The sequence below is a fragment of the Aotus nancymaae genome, unplaced genomic scaffold (genome assembly GCF_030222135.1).
Source record: "Aotus nancymaae isolate 86718 unplaced genomic scaffold, 86718_ANA_hifiasm-v0.15.2.pri h1tg000028l, whole genome shotgun sequence".
NCBI classification, from domain to species: domain Eukaryota; kingdom Metazoa; phylum Chordata; class Mammalia; order Primates; family Aotidae; genus Aotus; species Aotus nancymaae.
This window is the reverse complement of record NW_026988441.1, coordinates 32,490,413-32,503,381: the sequence shown is the minus strand read 5'-3', so window position 1 is coordinate 32,503,381 and position 12,969 is coordinate 32,490,413. Positions and strand designations below refer to the sequence as shown.

General features: G+C 42.5%; 1 protein-coding gene across 1 annotated transcript in view; it reads right to left on the bottom strand.

The window, feature by feature from the left end:
- The window catches only part of ZNF490 (zinc finger protein 490), a 37,206-nt gene extending 24,374 nt beyond the window's left edge, over window positions 1-12,832 (bottom strand). The window contains exons 1-2 of the mRNA XM_064381809.1: window positions 12,595-12,832; window positions 11,150-11,194 (exon numbers count right to left, since the gene is read on the bottom strand). Of these exons, the coding sequence (XP_064237879.1) occupies window positions 11,150-11,194; window positions 12,595-12,711 (162 nt within the window). The 5' untranslated portion in view covers window positions 12,712-12,832. The remainder of the gene's footprint in view (window positions 1-11,149; window positions 11,195-12,594) is intronic.
- Window positions 12,833-12,969: the final 137 nt, after the last annotated feature.

Genomic DNA, 12,969 nt, shown 5'->3' with positions numbered 1-12,969 from the left:
AAAAAATTAGCTGGGCATGGTGGCACATGCCTGTAATCCCAGCTACTCAGGAGGCTGAGGCAGGAGAATTGCCTGAACCCAGGAGGCAGAGGTTGCAGTGAGCCGAGATTGCGCCATTGCACTCTAGCCTGGGTAAAAAGAGTGAAACTCCGTCTCAAAAAAAAAAAAAAAAAAATTTTGCCGAGCATGGTGGTGCGCGCCTGTAATCCCAAGTACTTAGGAGGCCGAGGCAGGAGAATCGCTTGAACTCAGTTGGCAGAGGTTGCAGTGAGCCAAGATCACAACCACTGCACTCCAGCCTGGGTGACAGAGCAAGACTCTGTCTCAAAAAAAAAAAAAAGAAAGAAAGAAAGAAAGAAAGAAATGTCTTAAAAATTGCCAGCATACATTTGTCTTTGCATTTACTGACCAAACAATTTCATACTTATCCCTGCCAAACACAGTAAGGTGTCAACATTTGTCATGGAGACTACAAAACTATAAACTCAGCCCAAAACAGAATGATCTTTGCTTGTGTACTTTTTAATAAATAAAACATTAATATTCATAGCTATATCTTGAATTATTTAGTAAAATACCACAACTTCTAATCCTGTGGCTTTAGGCAGTCTAGTCCACAGGCATAAAGGAGGTTTTGTTATGGGAAACAACTATTATCATCTTTGTTTCAAAGTTAAACTATAAACTAAGTTAATAAACAAGGATAGTTTGGAGGTTAGAAGCAAGATGGAGTCAGTTAGGTCAGATCTTTTTCATTGTCTCAGTTATAATTTTGCAATGCTTTTTTCATAACTTTAAATGACAACCATCACAGTTTTCATAAACAATCTAGGTAAACAATTAAATAATTAGGTAAGTGTAATGGAATACTCATAAACAACTTGTCATAATTTATTTATTTACTTATTTATTTTTGAGACAGAGTCTCACACTGTTGCTCAGTCAGGAGTGCAATGATGTGGCTCACTGCAACCTCTGCCTCCCAGGTTCAAGCAATTCTCGTGCCTCAGTCTCTCAAGCAGCTGGAACTACAGGCATGTACCACCACATCTGGCTAATTTTTGTATTGTTATTAGAGATGGAGTTTCACCATGTTGGCCAGGCTGGTCTCCAACTCCTGACCTCAAGTGATCCACACACCTCAGCCTCCCAAAATGCTGGGATTACAGGCATAAGCCACCACACCTGGCCCAAACTCGTCACAATTTAGAATCTAAAGTTATATTAAACAATAGATATTTCATTGAGTATTTTCCAATAAAAATATATTGTAGAAACATTCTTTTTTGAAAAAGTTGTGTCCTTTTTAAAGGGTAAATAATTTTTGTCTAATTCAAAGCTTATTTAAAGGTTATACATAAAACAAGGTAAAAGGAACCAGGAAATAAAAGAGATATAAAGAGAGGTGGAGGTTGCAGTGAGCTGAGATTTCATCACTGCACTCTACCCTGGGCAACAGAGCGAGACTCTGTCTCAAAAAAAAAAAAAAAGCTGGGAGCTGTGGCTCACACCTGTAATCCCAGCACTTTGGTAGGCCAAGGTGGGTGGATCATGAGGTCAGAAGTTCGAGACCAGCCTGACCAACATGGTGAAACCCCTTCTCTACTAAAAATACAAAAATTAGCCAGTTGTGGTGGTGCATGCCTGTAATCCCAGCTACTCAGGAGGCTGAGGCAGGAGAATCACTTGAATCTTGGAGGCAGAGGTTTTGTGAGCCAAGATGGCACCACTGCACTCCAGCCTGGTGAGACTTTATCTCAAACAAAAGTAAACAAGACATGAAGAAAATTATAAAAATAAATAAGTATTTTTGGTTCAAAAAAAGGCTTAAAGAAAAGATATTTTATATAAAAAAAGAGCCTTGTATGATAAATTCTTGTCCTAAAGTAAAATGACTGGTTTTTTTAAAAAGAAGGATATTTAGGACAAGTCAGGAAGTCAAAGCATATCACAGATTGTCTGTAGAAGTTGCAAAAGAATTTATGAGAGGGAATATATGCAAGTAATGTACAATTTAAAGGTGATTAGGCCTGCCTCCTGAATGCTTCATAAAATGCCATTATGACTCTTAATTGTACAACTTGCCTGCTTTACAGCTAGGAAGGACCTGGGGCACATGAAGTGACATGCTGGAATGAGTCAGGCCTTATCTGCACTTCTGTCTAGGTTCTAGAATCCCTGCCTGGTACATAATTAAAATCACTTACCAGGTTTTTCACCAAAAGTAAAAGTTGCTAAGAGTCAACATTGTAACATGTTGACTCTATTGAGACTATTGGAAAAAGCAGTTTTACATGCAAGGTGTGTATGGAAAATAGAGTATACTTTTGGTAAAAAGATTAGAAGAAGGCATGGAATGTGGGTTTTTTGGCTAAATTAAAAGGTTAAAGGATTAAGTTGGATAAAATAAAGCTGAAGGTTTAAGCAAGTTGTAGGTTGATTGTAAAATAAATTCGGTGTGTAAACATATTGGCTAATGTTAAAGGGATATTATCCGGTTTTTCTGTAAATTCAACATTAAAATAAAAGCACAACAGGTTTCTCTTAGAGCACTAACCTATGCTTTAACAACAATTTCGAAGGGTTATAAAAGATCTATAAAAATTGCCAAACATTAAAATTGGGCAAACACATCTATAAGGTTTTATTAAGAATTGGGTTCAACATTAATAGTACACTAATGTAAAGGTGAAATTTGGCTTATTTGGTACAAAAATCATACAGCAAGCAATGTCAACTACAAAATGGGGTTTGGCTTTCTTTGGATTATATCTGTATAAATATGTTATTGGCATGTGTTCCAAAATTACGGAAAACTCCTATAATTCTGATATATCTTAGTGTACATTATCAGTAATAATTATATTTATGTTAAATTATTGTGTGCCACAGAGGTAACAGATTTCCTTGTCAATTTTCTCTTTGACTATGGCTACCCTAAAACTTTGTCATCCATAAGCAATTGTTGTCTTGTTTTGGTCCTCTTTAGCAGGTGGTTTTATAATCAGCTATAAAGCTCTAACAGGTGTTCCTCAATGCAAGTTTTTGATAACTTTGGAGATTGTGACAACAGAATAGACAAAAAATGTTCAGTCTTGGATAGCTAAAATGTTCATAACTATCAAGCAGGACAGGAATTAACTGCATTAAGTGAATTAGAAGATTGAAGTGATCTTTTTGAGTTTTGCTTAAAACATTGCTGATCCTTCGTTTTATTTTTCAAAGTCAATAAAACTTTTCTTTTGAGCTATTGACAGCTTTTCACAATTAAGTATATGCCTATGAACCAAATTTGGAACATATTTGTTTCTATCTACCTGATTTCTCCAGAGTTTGGAAACTATTTGTGAGGATTCTTAATTTACGGCAATATGGTTATTTGCAGAAGTACAATAAGAATCTGTTTTCTTTTGTAACAGGACACAATTGAAAAAAACTGGTTATTTTACCAAGGCTTTGACTGGAATGGTGTGCTTTCCTTTAAGGAATTACAGTTGATTATGGAAGCCAATAAAGCCCTTGGAAAGCTGCCCTCAGATTTTGTGTACACAGTCCCTGTACAGGGTTTCTGATCTGTGGTAACTAAAGAATATCACTTTCTGACAGGCCAGGAGTCCCAAGTTATCTTGGAACCTTAAGAGGAGAGGAATTCACCCAACTCATAGGTATCTGATGGCACAAATCCACGGCTGGGCTCAGCTTTAAAAAGTCTTATCTAGACCAGCTGCAATGGCTAACATCTGTAATCCCAGGACTTTGGGAGGCTGAGGCAGGCAGATCACAAGGTCAGGAGTTCAAGACCAGCCTGACCAACATGGTGAAACCCTGTCTCTATTAAAAATACAAAAATTAGCCGGGCATGGTGGTGCACACCTGTAATCCCAGCTACTCAGGAGGCTGAGGCAGGAGAATCACTTGAACCCAGGAGGCAGAGGTTGCAGTGAGCCAAGACTGTGCCACTGCACTCCAGCCTGGGTGAAAGAGCGTGACTCCATCTCAAAATAAATAAATAAAGTCTTGCCAGGCACACTGGCTCAGGGCCTGTAATCCCAGTACTTTGGGAGGCTGAGGCGGGCAGATCACGAGGTTAAAGTTCGAGACCAGCCTGATCAACATGGTGAAACCCCGTCTCTACTAAAAATACAAAAATTAGCCAGGTGCAGTGGTGTGCACCTGTAATCCCAGCTACTCTGGAGACTGAGGCACAAGAATCGCTTGAACCCGGGAGGCAGAGGTTGCAATGAGACGAGATCGCACTACTGCACTCCAACCTGGGTGACAGAGACTCAGTCTCAAAGAAAATAAAATACAAAATAAAATGCAAAATAAAATAAAGTCTTATCTCAGATTCCTTCTATGGAACAAAGTTCCATCCAAGCCAATTTTTTAAAAGGTCTATGTGAAAAATAATTATTCTTGTTGCACTTTATACAAATCATCTGGCCAAGTATAATAAAGCAAACCAAATCTACCATGATTTGTCTTTTAGTAAACATAAGAAACTAGAGAGAGCAAAATTATGTTTCAAAAACTATAGTACACCTGTTACTAGATTCTAGTCTTGCCTAATGTTTTTCAATTTTTATTATTTTCTATAATTTGGATTGAATTCTGATTTTTCTGGCTAAAATTCTCCAAAATAATGTTTTCAATTTTTTCCTTTTTCTTTTCCCTTTTCCCCATTTTTCCTAATTGGCAATCACTGAAACCTAAGCTGTACTTTCATAAAGCCCTGTGAACTGAAGACTGACCAATTTAAACTTCAGAATAAAACAGCAGCAACCTATTTAAATGTGTTGCTGTTACATGTTCTTCCAAAACATCCCTTGAACTCATACTATGTCTCAGCAGCCACTGCCTTTAAGCCCCCGAAACAGAGAGTGCTACCAGGAAGAAATCGACCTCTTCTACTCCAGCACTGCATTTGGTACCTTATAAATATGACCCCCTCTCAGCAGGAAGTACTCAGATTATAACACCCCATCTTCCTGTGATTCTCATGATAAATAAATATACAAGCATGATATAAATCATGCACAAATTCACAGTAGGGATTGTGGCAGCCTAGATCTGACTAACAGAGGCCTCCATAACAACTGTCTCAGCACTGACTGAGTGGTTAAGTTACATATCAAAAGTTGAGAGAGCCAGTGCCCATATACAAAGGCTGGAAGGTAACAAAAGCCCACCAAGAGTTTTACTTAAGCCTTTCCTGGGCCTTAAAGCATGACAAGATAATGAAAGAATTCTTAACAGGACCTGTTTAGGATGAAACAAGTTTTATTTGGGGTCTGAAGAAACTCCCCAGGCCTCCACAAACAAATTTATTGGGATTTGAAGGAACTCCCCAAACCTCCATGATTTAGGAGACAAGATAAGGGTAATCACCCCAGCACCTGGACCCATTTAGATTAAGCGAATTCACTGAGGTTTCAGAGGAAGGTCTTCAGGACTCAGATCTTAGTTATAGATTAGAAGAAGTTAATCAGTCATATCTTTAGATGAATGCACACTTACACGTAGACATATAGCTTAGAAGGTGTATAAACTCTGGAAAACTTTGTAATTTGAGGTGGTCTGGCAGTATTTTCCAGGCCTTCTCCCTGTAACTGGTTACAGAAATAAAAACTCTCTCCTTTCCCAGTTCATCTGCATCTCATTATTGGGCCATGAGAATAAGCAGCCCCACCTTCAGTTTGGCCAGGGAACACCCTCCTTTGGGAAGCTGAGCTGGATGGATCACTTGAGCCTAGGAGTTCTAGACCAGCCTGGCCAACATGACAAAACTCGTCTCTCCAAAAAATACAAAAATTAGCCAGGTGTGGTGGTGCATGCTTGTAGCCCCAGCTACTTGGGAGGATGAAGTAGGGGGATTGTTTGAGCCTGGAAAGTGGAGGTTGCAGTGAGCCAAGCCTCACAACATTCCAGTCAGGGAGACAGAGTAGACCCTGTCTCAAAAAATAAAATAGAATTGGTGTCTCACTCTGTCACCCAGGCTAGACTACAGTGGTGCAATCATAGCTCACTGCAGCCACAAACTCCCAGGCTCCAGTAATCCTCACCACAGCCACCGAGCAGCTGGGACTACAGGTGTGTGCTACAACCCCCAGATAATTTTCTTTAATAAGATATAGGGCTGCAGTACATTGCCCAAGCTGGTCTTAAACTCCAGGCCTCAAACAATCCTGCCACTGTGCTTGGTCCAATTTTATTATTTTTTGTATGTCCACCCAATTGTCACAACATCGATTTTTGAAAATAATACTATGTCCCCATTCCTGGCACTGTTTTTGAAACTCAGTTGACCATATATGTATGGGCTTATTTCTTGAATTTCAATTCTATGCCATTGATCTCCTATGTCTGAATTAACTCATGTATTTGACATGAAAGTTTTGCTGCTACTGGAGACTGGGTGACATAAAGTGTATATGAGAAAACCTCTGGCTGGTGCGGTGGCTCCCGCCTGTAATCTCAGCACTTTGGAAGGCCGAGGCGGGCAGATCACCTGAGGTCAGGAGTTTGAGACCAGCCTGGCCAACATGGTGAAACCCCATCCCTACCATCTCTGCCAAAAAATAAAAAAAATTAGCTGGGCGTGGTGGCATGCACCTGTAGTCCCAACTACATGGGAAGTTGAGGCAGGAGAATCACTTAAACTCAGGAGACGAAGGTTGCAGTGAGCTGAGATCGTGCTGCTGCTCTCCAGCCTGGGCAACACAGCAAGACTCTGTCTCAAAAAGAGAAAACCACTGAGGTCTTCCTAGAGAGTAATGGTCATCTGCACAGTGCAGCCCATCATGCATTTTTTTCTTTTTTCTTTTTTTTTTTTTTATCAAGACAGGGTCTCACTATGGTTACCCAGGCTGGAGTGCAGTGGTGTGACCCCGGCTCACTGCAGCTGTGACCTCCCAGGCTCGGATTATTCTTTTGCCTCAGCCTCCTGAGTAGCTGGGCGGGCCCAAAGGTGTGCACCACCATGCCTGACTAGTTTTTTGTATTCTTAGTAAAGACAAGGTTTTGCCATGTTGGCCAGGCTGGTCTCGAACACCTGGGTTCATGCAATCCACCTACCTCAGCCTCCCAGAGTGCTGGGCTTACAGGCGGGAGCCATTGCGCCTGGCCCCATCATGGATTTTCTTATGTGCAGAGTACTTTTTCAAATCCACAGTTATTTCCCAGTTGACATACCGACAAGAACTATGGATTTTTAGAGAATATCCAAGTTATAATTGAGTCAGAGGGTATCATTTTGAGCACCACCCCCCAGTTTGGTGGAAAAGAAAGTTGTGATATTGTGAAATATATATTTTGGGTTTTGTCCAGGGTTCCTGGCTCACAGTTGCTAAAAATCTTGTAATTTCCTAAGTGACCAGAGGAATCAGAGTATCTTTTGTTAGAAGATTTGGCCTGCCTGTAATCCCACCACTTTGGAAGGCTGAGGCAGGCAGACTGCTTGAGCCCAGGAGCTCAAGACCAGCCTGGGCAACACAGTGAAACCCCATCTCTACAAAAAATACAAAAATTAGCCAGGCATAGGGTTGTGTGCCTACAGTCTCAGCTACTGGAGAGGCTGAGGTGAGAGGATCTCCCAAGCTCAGGGAGGTCAAGACTATAGTGAGCTGTGACGACACTACTGTACTCCAGCCTGGGTGACAGAATAAGACTCTGTCTCAAAAAAAAAAAAAAAAAAAAAAAATGCTGGGCACTGTGGCTCACATCTGTAATCCAGTACTTTGGGAGGCCATGGTAGGTAGATGGCTTGAGCTCAGGTGTTTGAGACCAGTCTGGGCAACATGGCAAAACCCAATCTCTACTAAAAATTTAAAAAAAATAGCTAGATGTGGTGGCGTGCACCTGTAGTCCCAGCTACTCAGGATCCTGAGGTGGGAGAACTGCTTGAACCCTGGGGTGAAGGCTGCAGTGACACAAGATTGTGCCACTGCACTCCAGTCTGGGTGACAGAGTGAAGGAGACCCTCTCTCAAAGAAAAAATGGCATTTTGTCTTCAGTTCTTAAAATAGCTGTAGGAGTTCCAGAGTGAAAGGTGAAATAAATGTCTTTAGTTATTCATAACCATCCCCTTTCTACCACAGCTAAGTTTATGTTAATAAGGAGATTTTTGGAAAACTCCTACAAACCATAGGATGGGAGGCTAGTTGCCAGGGAAACCAACCATATGATTAGAGCCTTGAAACTTTCAGCTGTGTCCCCACCTCCAGGGAGGGAAGAGAAAACAGAGTTGAGTTAATCACCAATAGTGAATGACGTGATTAATCATGTCGCCATAATAAAGCCACCATAAACACCCAAAAACAGGGTTCAGAGAGCCTTCTGGTCGGTAAATAAGAACATAACCATGTGCCCAGAGTTATCTCTTCATCTGGCTGTTCATTTGTATTATTTAAAATATCCTTTGTAGGGCTAGGCACAGTGGCTCACACCTGTAATCCCAGCACTTTGGGAGGCCAAGCAGGGTGGATCAATTGAGATCAGGAGTTCGAGACCAGCCTGACCAACATGGTGAAACCCCATCTCTACTAAAAATACAAAAATAGTCCAGGCGCAGTGGTTCACACCTGTAATCCCAGCACTTTGGGAGGCCTAGGTGGGTGGATCACGAGATCAAGAGATTGAAACCATCCTGGCCAACATGTTGAAATCCCGTCTCTAATAAAAATACAAAAAATAGCCACATGTGGTGGTGTGCGCCTGTAGTCCCAGCTTCTCAGGAGACCAAGGCAAGAGAATCTCTTGAACCCGGGAGTGGAGGTCACAGTGAACCAAGATCACACCACTGCACTCCAGCCTGGGCAATAGAGCAAGACTCTGGCTCAAAGAAAAAAAAATTAGCCAGGCATGATGGCGGGCACCTGCAATCCCAGCTACTTGGGAGGCTGAGGCAGGAGAATCGCTTGAACCTGGGAGGTAGAGGTTGCAGTGAGCCAAGATTGTGCCATTGCACTCCAGCCTGGGCAACAAGAACAAAACTCCATCTCAAAATAATTAATTAATTAATTAAAAAATAAATAAAATAAAATATTCTTTGTAGGCTGGGAACAGTGGTTCACACCTGTAATCCCAGAACTTTGGGAGGCAAGGCAGGTGGATCTCATGAGGTCAGGAGTTCAAGACCAGCCTAGCCAACATGGTGAAACCTTTTTTTCTTTTCGAGATGCAGTTTCACTCTGTCACCCAGGCTGGAGTGTAAGTGGCATGATCTCGGCTCACTGCAACCTCCACCTTCCAGGTCCAGGCAATTCTCCTGCCTCAGCGTCCCAAGTACCTGGGATTACAGACATGCACTACCATGCCTGGCTAAAAAAATATTTTTTAAAAAAATTAACCAAGCATGGTGGCACACACCTGTAGTTCCAGCTACTAGGGAGGCTGAGGCAGGAGAACTGCTTGAGGCTGTGAGGTCGAGTCTGCACTGAGCTGTGATCTTCCCACTGCACTCCAGCCTGGGTGACAGAACATAATAATACAATATAATAATAATAGTAATAATGGAATCTCTCAGTATTGAAGTCCAAATGTGTGTCACCACATATACTGAGTGCTGTCAAAAACTGAAAACTCGGGTCAGGTGTGGTGGCTCACACCTGTAATCCCTGCACTTTGGGAGGCTGAGGTGGGAGGATTGCTCGAAACCAAGAGTTTGAGGCAAGCCTGGGCAACATAGTGAGAGCCCTGTCTCCAAAAACAAAACAAAACAAAAAAGTAACAGGAACAGTATAGCATCTGCAGACAGAGAAGTAGCAGCAAATCAGTGGAGGCCAGGACTGAGATTTCCATAGCCACCATGACCGTCCCCATTTGGGATTTCGGTAGACAGGAAGGACGGTGACCTAGACACTGAAAAACACCAGCATGCTGAACTTAAGGATTGGCCTCATTGAAAATGTCACACAAGCTCCTGGCCAGAAAAGCCACACTGAAGCTCCCATGAGCCAAGGAACCCAGGATTCACGAAATAGTCAATAACCAAATTGTGGTTTTATGTGATGATGTTTTCAGGCTCATATTATGCATCCATATGCGTGAAGGCTGCAGTCATTCCCCATGAAATTCCTCCCACCTCAGTCTCCCAAAGTGCTGGGATTAGAGACTTACTTAGATCAGGGAATAGATAGCAATGATGGAATTGGGTACCCCTGATACCAACCAGTGCCTTATCCCTCTCTCATATGGTAACCTTGAAGGTCAGAACTGCAGTGATCATTTTGGCCAAACTATGCAAACAAGTAAACATAACTCCAAATATGTGGTTTTTATGTGTTTTTTATTTTTTTTTTGCGACAGGGTCTGGCTCTGTTGCCCAGGCTGGAGTGCAGTGCCACCATCACAGGTCACTGCAGCCTCAACGTCCCAGGTTGAAGCCATCCTCCCACCTCAGCCTCCCAAGGAGCTGGGACTATAGGCACATGCCATCATGTCCAGCTAATTTTATTTATTTATTTATTTATTTATTTTTGGGACAGAGTCTCACTCTGTTGTCCAGACTGGAGTACAGTGGTGTGATCTCAGCTCACTGCAACTTCTGCCTCCCAGATTCAAGTGATTCTCGTGCCTCAGCCACCCAAGCAGCTGGGATTACAGGCATGCCCCACCAGGCCCAGCTAATTTTAAAAATATTTTTAATAGAGATGAGGTTTCACCATGTTGGCCAGGTTGGTTTGAATTCTTGGCCTCAAGTGATCTGCTCACCTCACCTCCCAAAGTGCTGAGATTACAGGCATGAACCACTGTGCCCAGCCAATTTTTTAATTTTTTGTAGAGACAGAGTCTCATTATGTTGCCCACACTGATCTCGAACTCCTAGACTCAAGCGCTCCTTCCACCTCAGTCTCCCAAAGTGCCAGGATTATAGTCATGAGCCACTGCACCCAGCCCAAATGTAATATTCCAAAGGATGCAAGTGGCTGTAATGGGATGGCCAATGAAGGTAAGGGACAATGAAGTTACAGGGTGAGGGCAATGAACAGGACATACCTGAAGACCTTGTTATTGGCCTTGACTATGGGAGTGTCTTGATGCTTCACAAAGACCCCAAGAACCCCTCACAAAGAGCCCACAGAAGCACAGGCCCAAAAAGTCATTATAAACCAGGAAGGTTGCCACACTGACAGGTAGCCATCTTACTTACAGTTTGAGTCTTGACATTTTGTCCATGATGTACACTGTTCTGCATCTGATTAGAAAGGGGAGGATGCATTTTGTGAGTTTCAGCAATTTAGAACCAAACGTTACATTTGACAACTGTGGATGCATTGTTTCCCCGGCATCTACCTGTACACACAAAGCTACAAGAAGGGTGGGTCATGAGAGTTTTCAAGATTACACTGTCTCCTCTTTAGTGGGGAAAATGAAACATGTTTCTACTTTAAAACAATTTTTAGAGACAATCTCTCTCTCTCTCCCAGGCTGGAATGCAGTGGCACAATCTTGGCTAACTGTAACCTCAAACTCTTGGCATTAAGTGATCCTCCTGCCTCAGCCTCTGAAGTAGCTAGGACTACAGGTGAACACCATGCACAGCTAATTAAAAAAAAAATTTTTTTTAATGGGGTCTTGTTATGTTGCCCAGGCTGGTCTTGGACTCTTGGCCTTTCAAAGTTCTGCAGGCACACTCTAGAAAACTTATCTGAGATAAATTTCCTTCCACTTTATAGCAACACAGATGGAACTAGAGGTCATCATCCTAAGTGCAATGATGCAGAAACAGAAAGTCAAAAACTGCATCTTCTCACATATACAATATGTGGGAGCTAAACAATAGGTAAACATGGACAAACAGAGTGGAATAATAGACATTGCAGATGCCAACAGGTTGGAGAGAGAGAGGGGATGAGGGATGAAATATTACCTACTGGGTACAATATGAACTATTTGGGTGATGGGTGTACCAAAAGTCAGACTTCACCCCTATGAAATAAATCCACGTAAAACAAGTGCATTTGTAACCATAAATCTACAAAAATAAAAATAAAAATGGAAAGCAATAAAAACATGCTTAAACTAAAAAAAAAAAAAAATTCTTTCCAGAGTAAAATGCAGTTTACTGAACACGTCTCATAGATGTGGTTGGTCTGAAAAGAGTCCCTGTGCCCAGGTTAGGGTTGCAATTTCCCACCAGAGCCAAGTGATCAGGTGTCCTATGGTTTCTTTTTTCTTTCTTTCCTTTCCTTTTTTTTTTTTCCTCCTTGAGATGGGTTCTGGCTATATTGCCCAGACTGAACTCAAACTCCTGGAGTCACGTGATCCTCCCACAGCCCACCCACCGTCCTCCCCACCCTCACACTCACGCCACCCCAAGTAGCTCCACCTCAGCCCATCCACCTTCCCCCCACCCACGCTCCCAGCAGCTGAGACTACAGGTGTGTACTACCACGCCCTAGCTTGGGGTTACTTTTCTAAAGTGCCAAATGTGTGAAGGTGGGAAAAGGAAAGGTGGAAGCATCCACGCTGTTACGGTCAAGGATTAAAATGCAGCCACACTTTTTATTACACATGATGGGGTAACTGTCTGTTTATAAATAAGGGTCACTATTTCATAAGAGGCCTTATAACATTATGCCAAGCCCCTAGTACCTGGAGCACATCAGACCCTCCTGTTCCTGTGCGGCCTTGAGTAGACGACCACTTGCTCTGGGCTTGCTCCTCGAGGGGTCGCTCCATCTGGAAACTGAGACTGGAATTCCTGCGCATCCCTGTCCCCGCATCCAGAAACACTGTAGGAAGGCTTCCGTGTCAGACTGGAGATCCGGAACAATTTCTGCTTCAACACAATTGTCCACGGAGGGCACTAGTTCCGTCCCACCGGCGGAAGCAGGGTCTGCCTAGCTACGAGACCTGCCGCCTAGCTGTCATTTGGACAAAAGGGGGAGGGGCTGTATTAATTGCCCAATCAGAGGCGACACCGGAAAGAAGGGTACCGCTTCGCTGCGCAAATGCGTGTTACGTCAC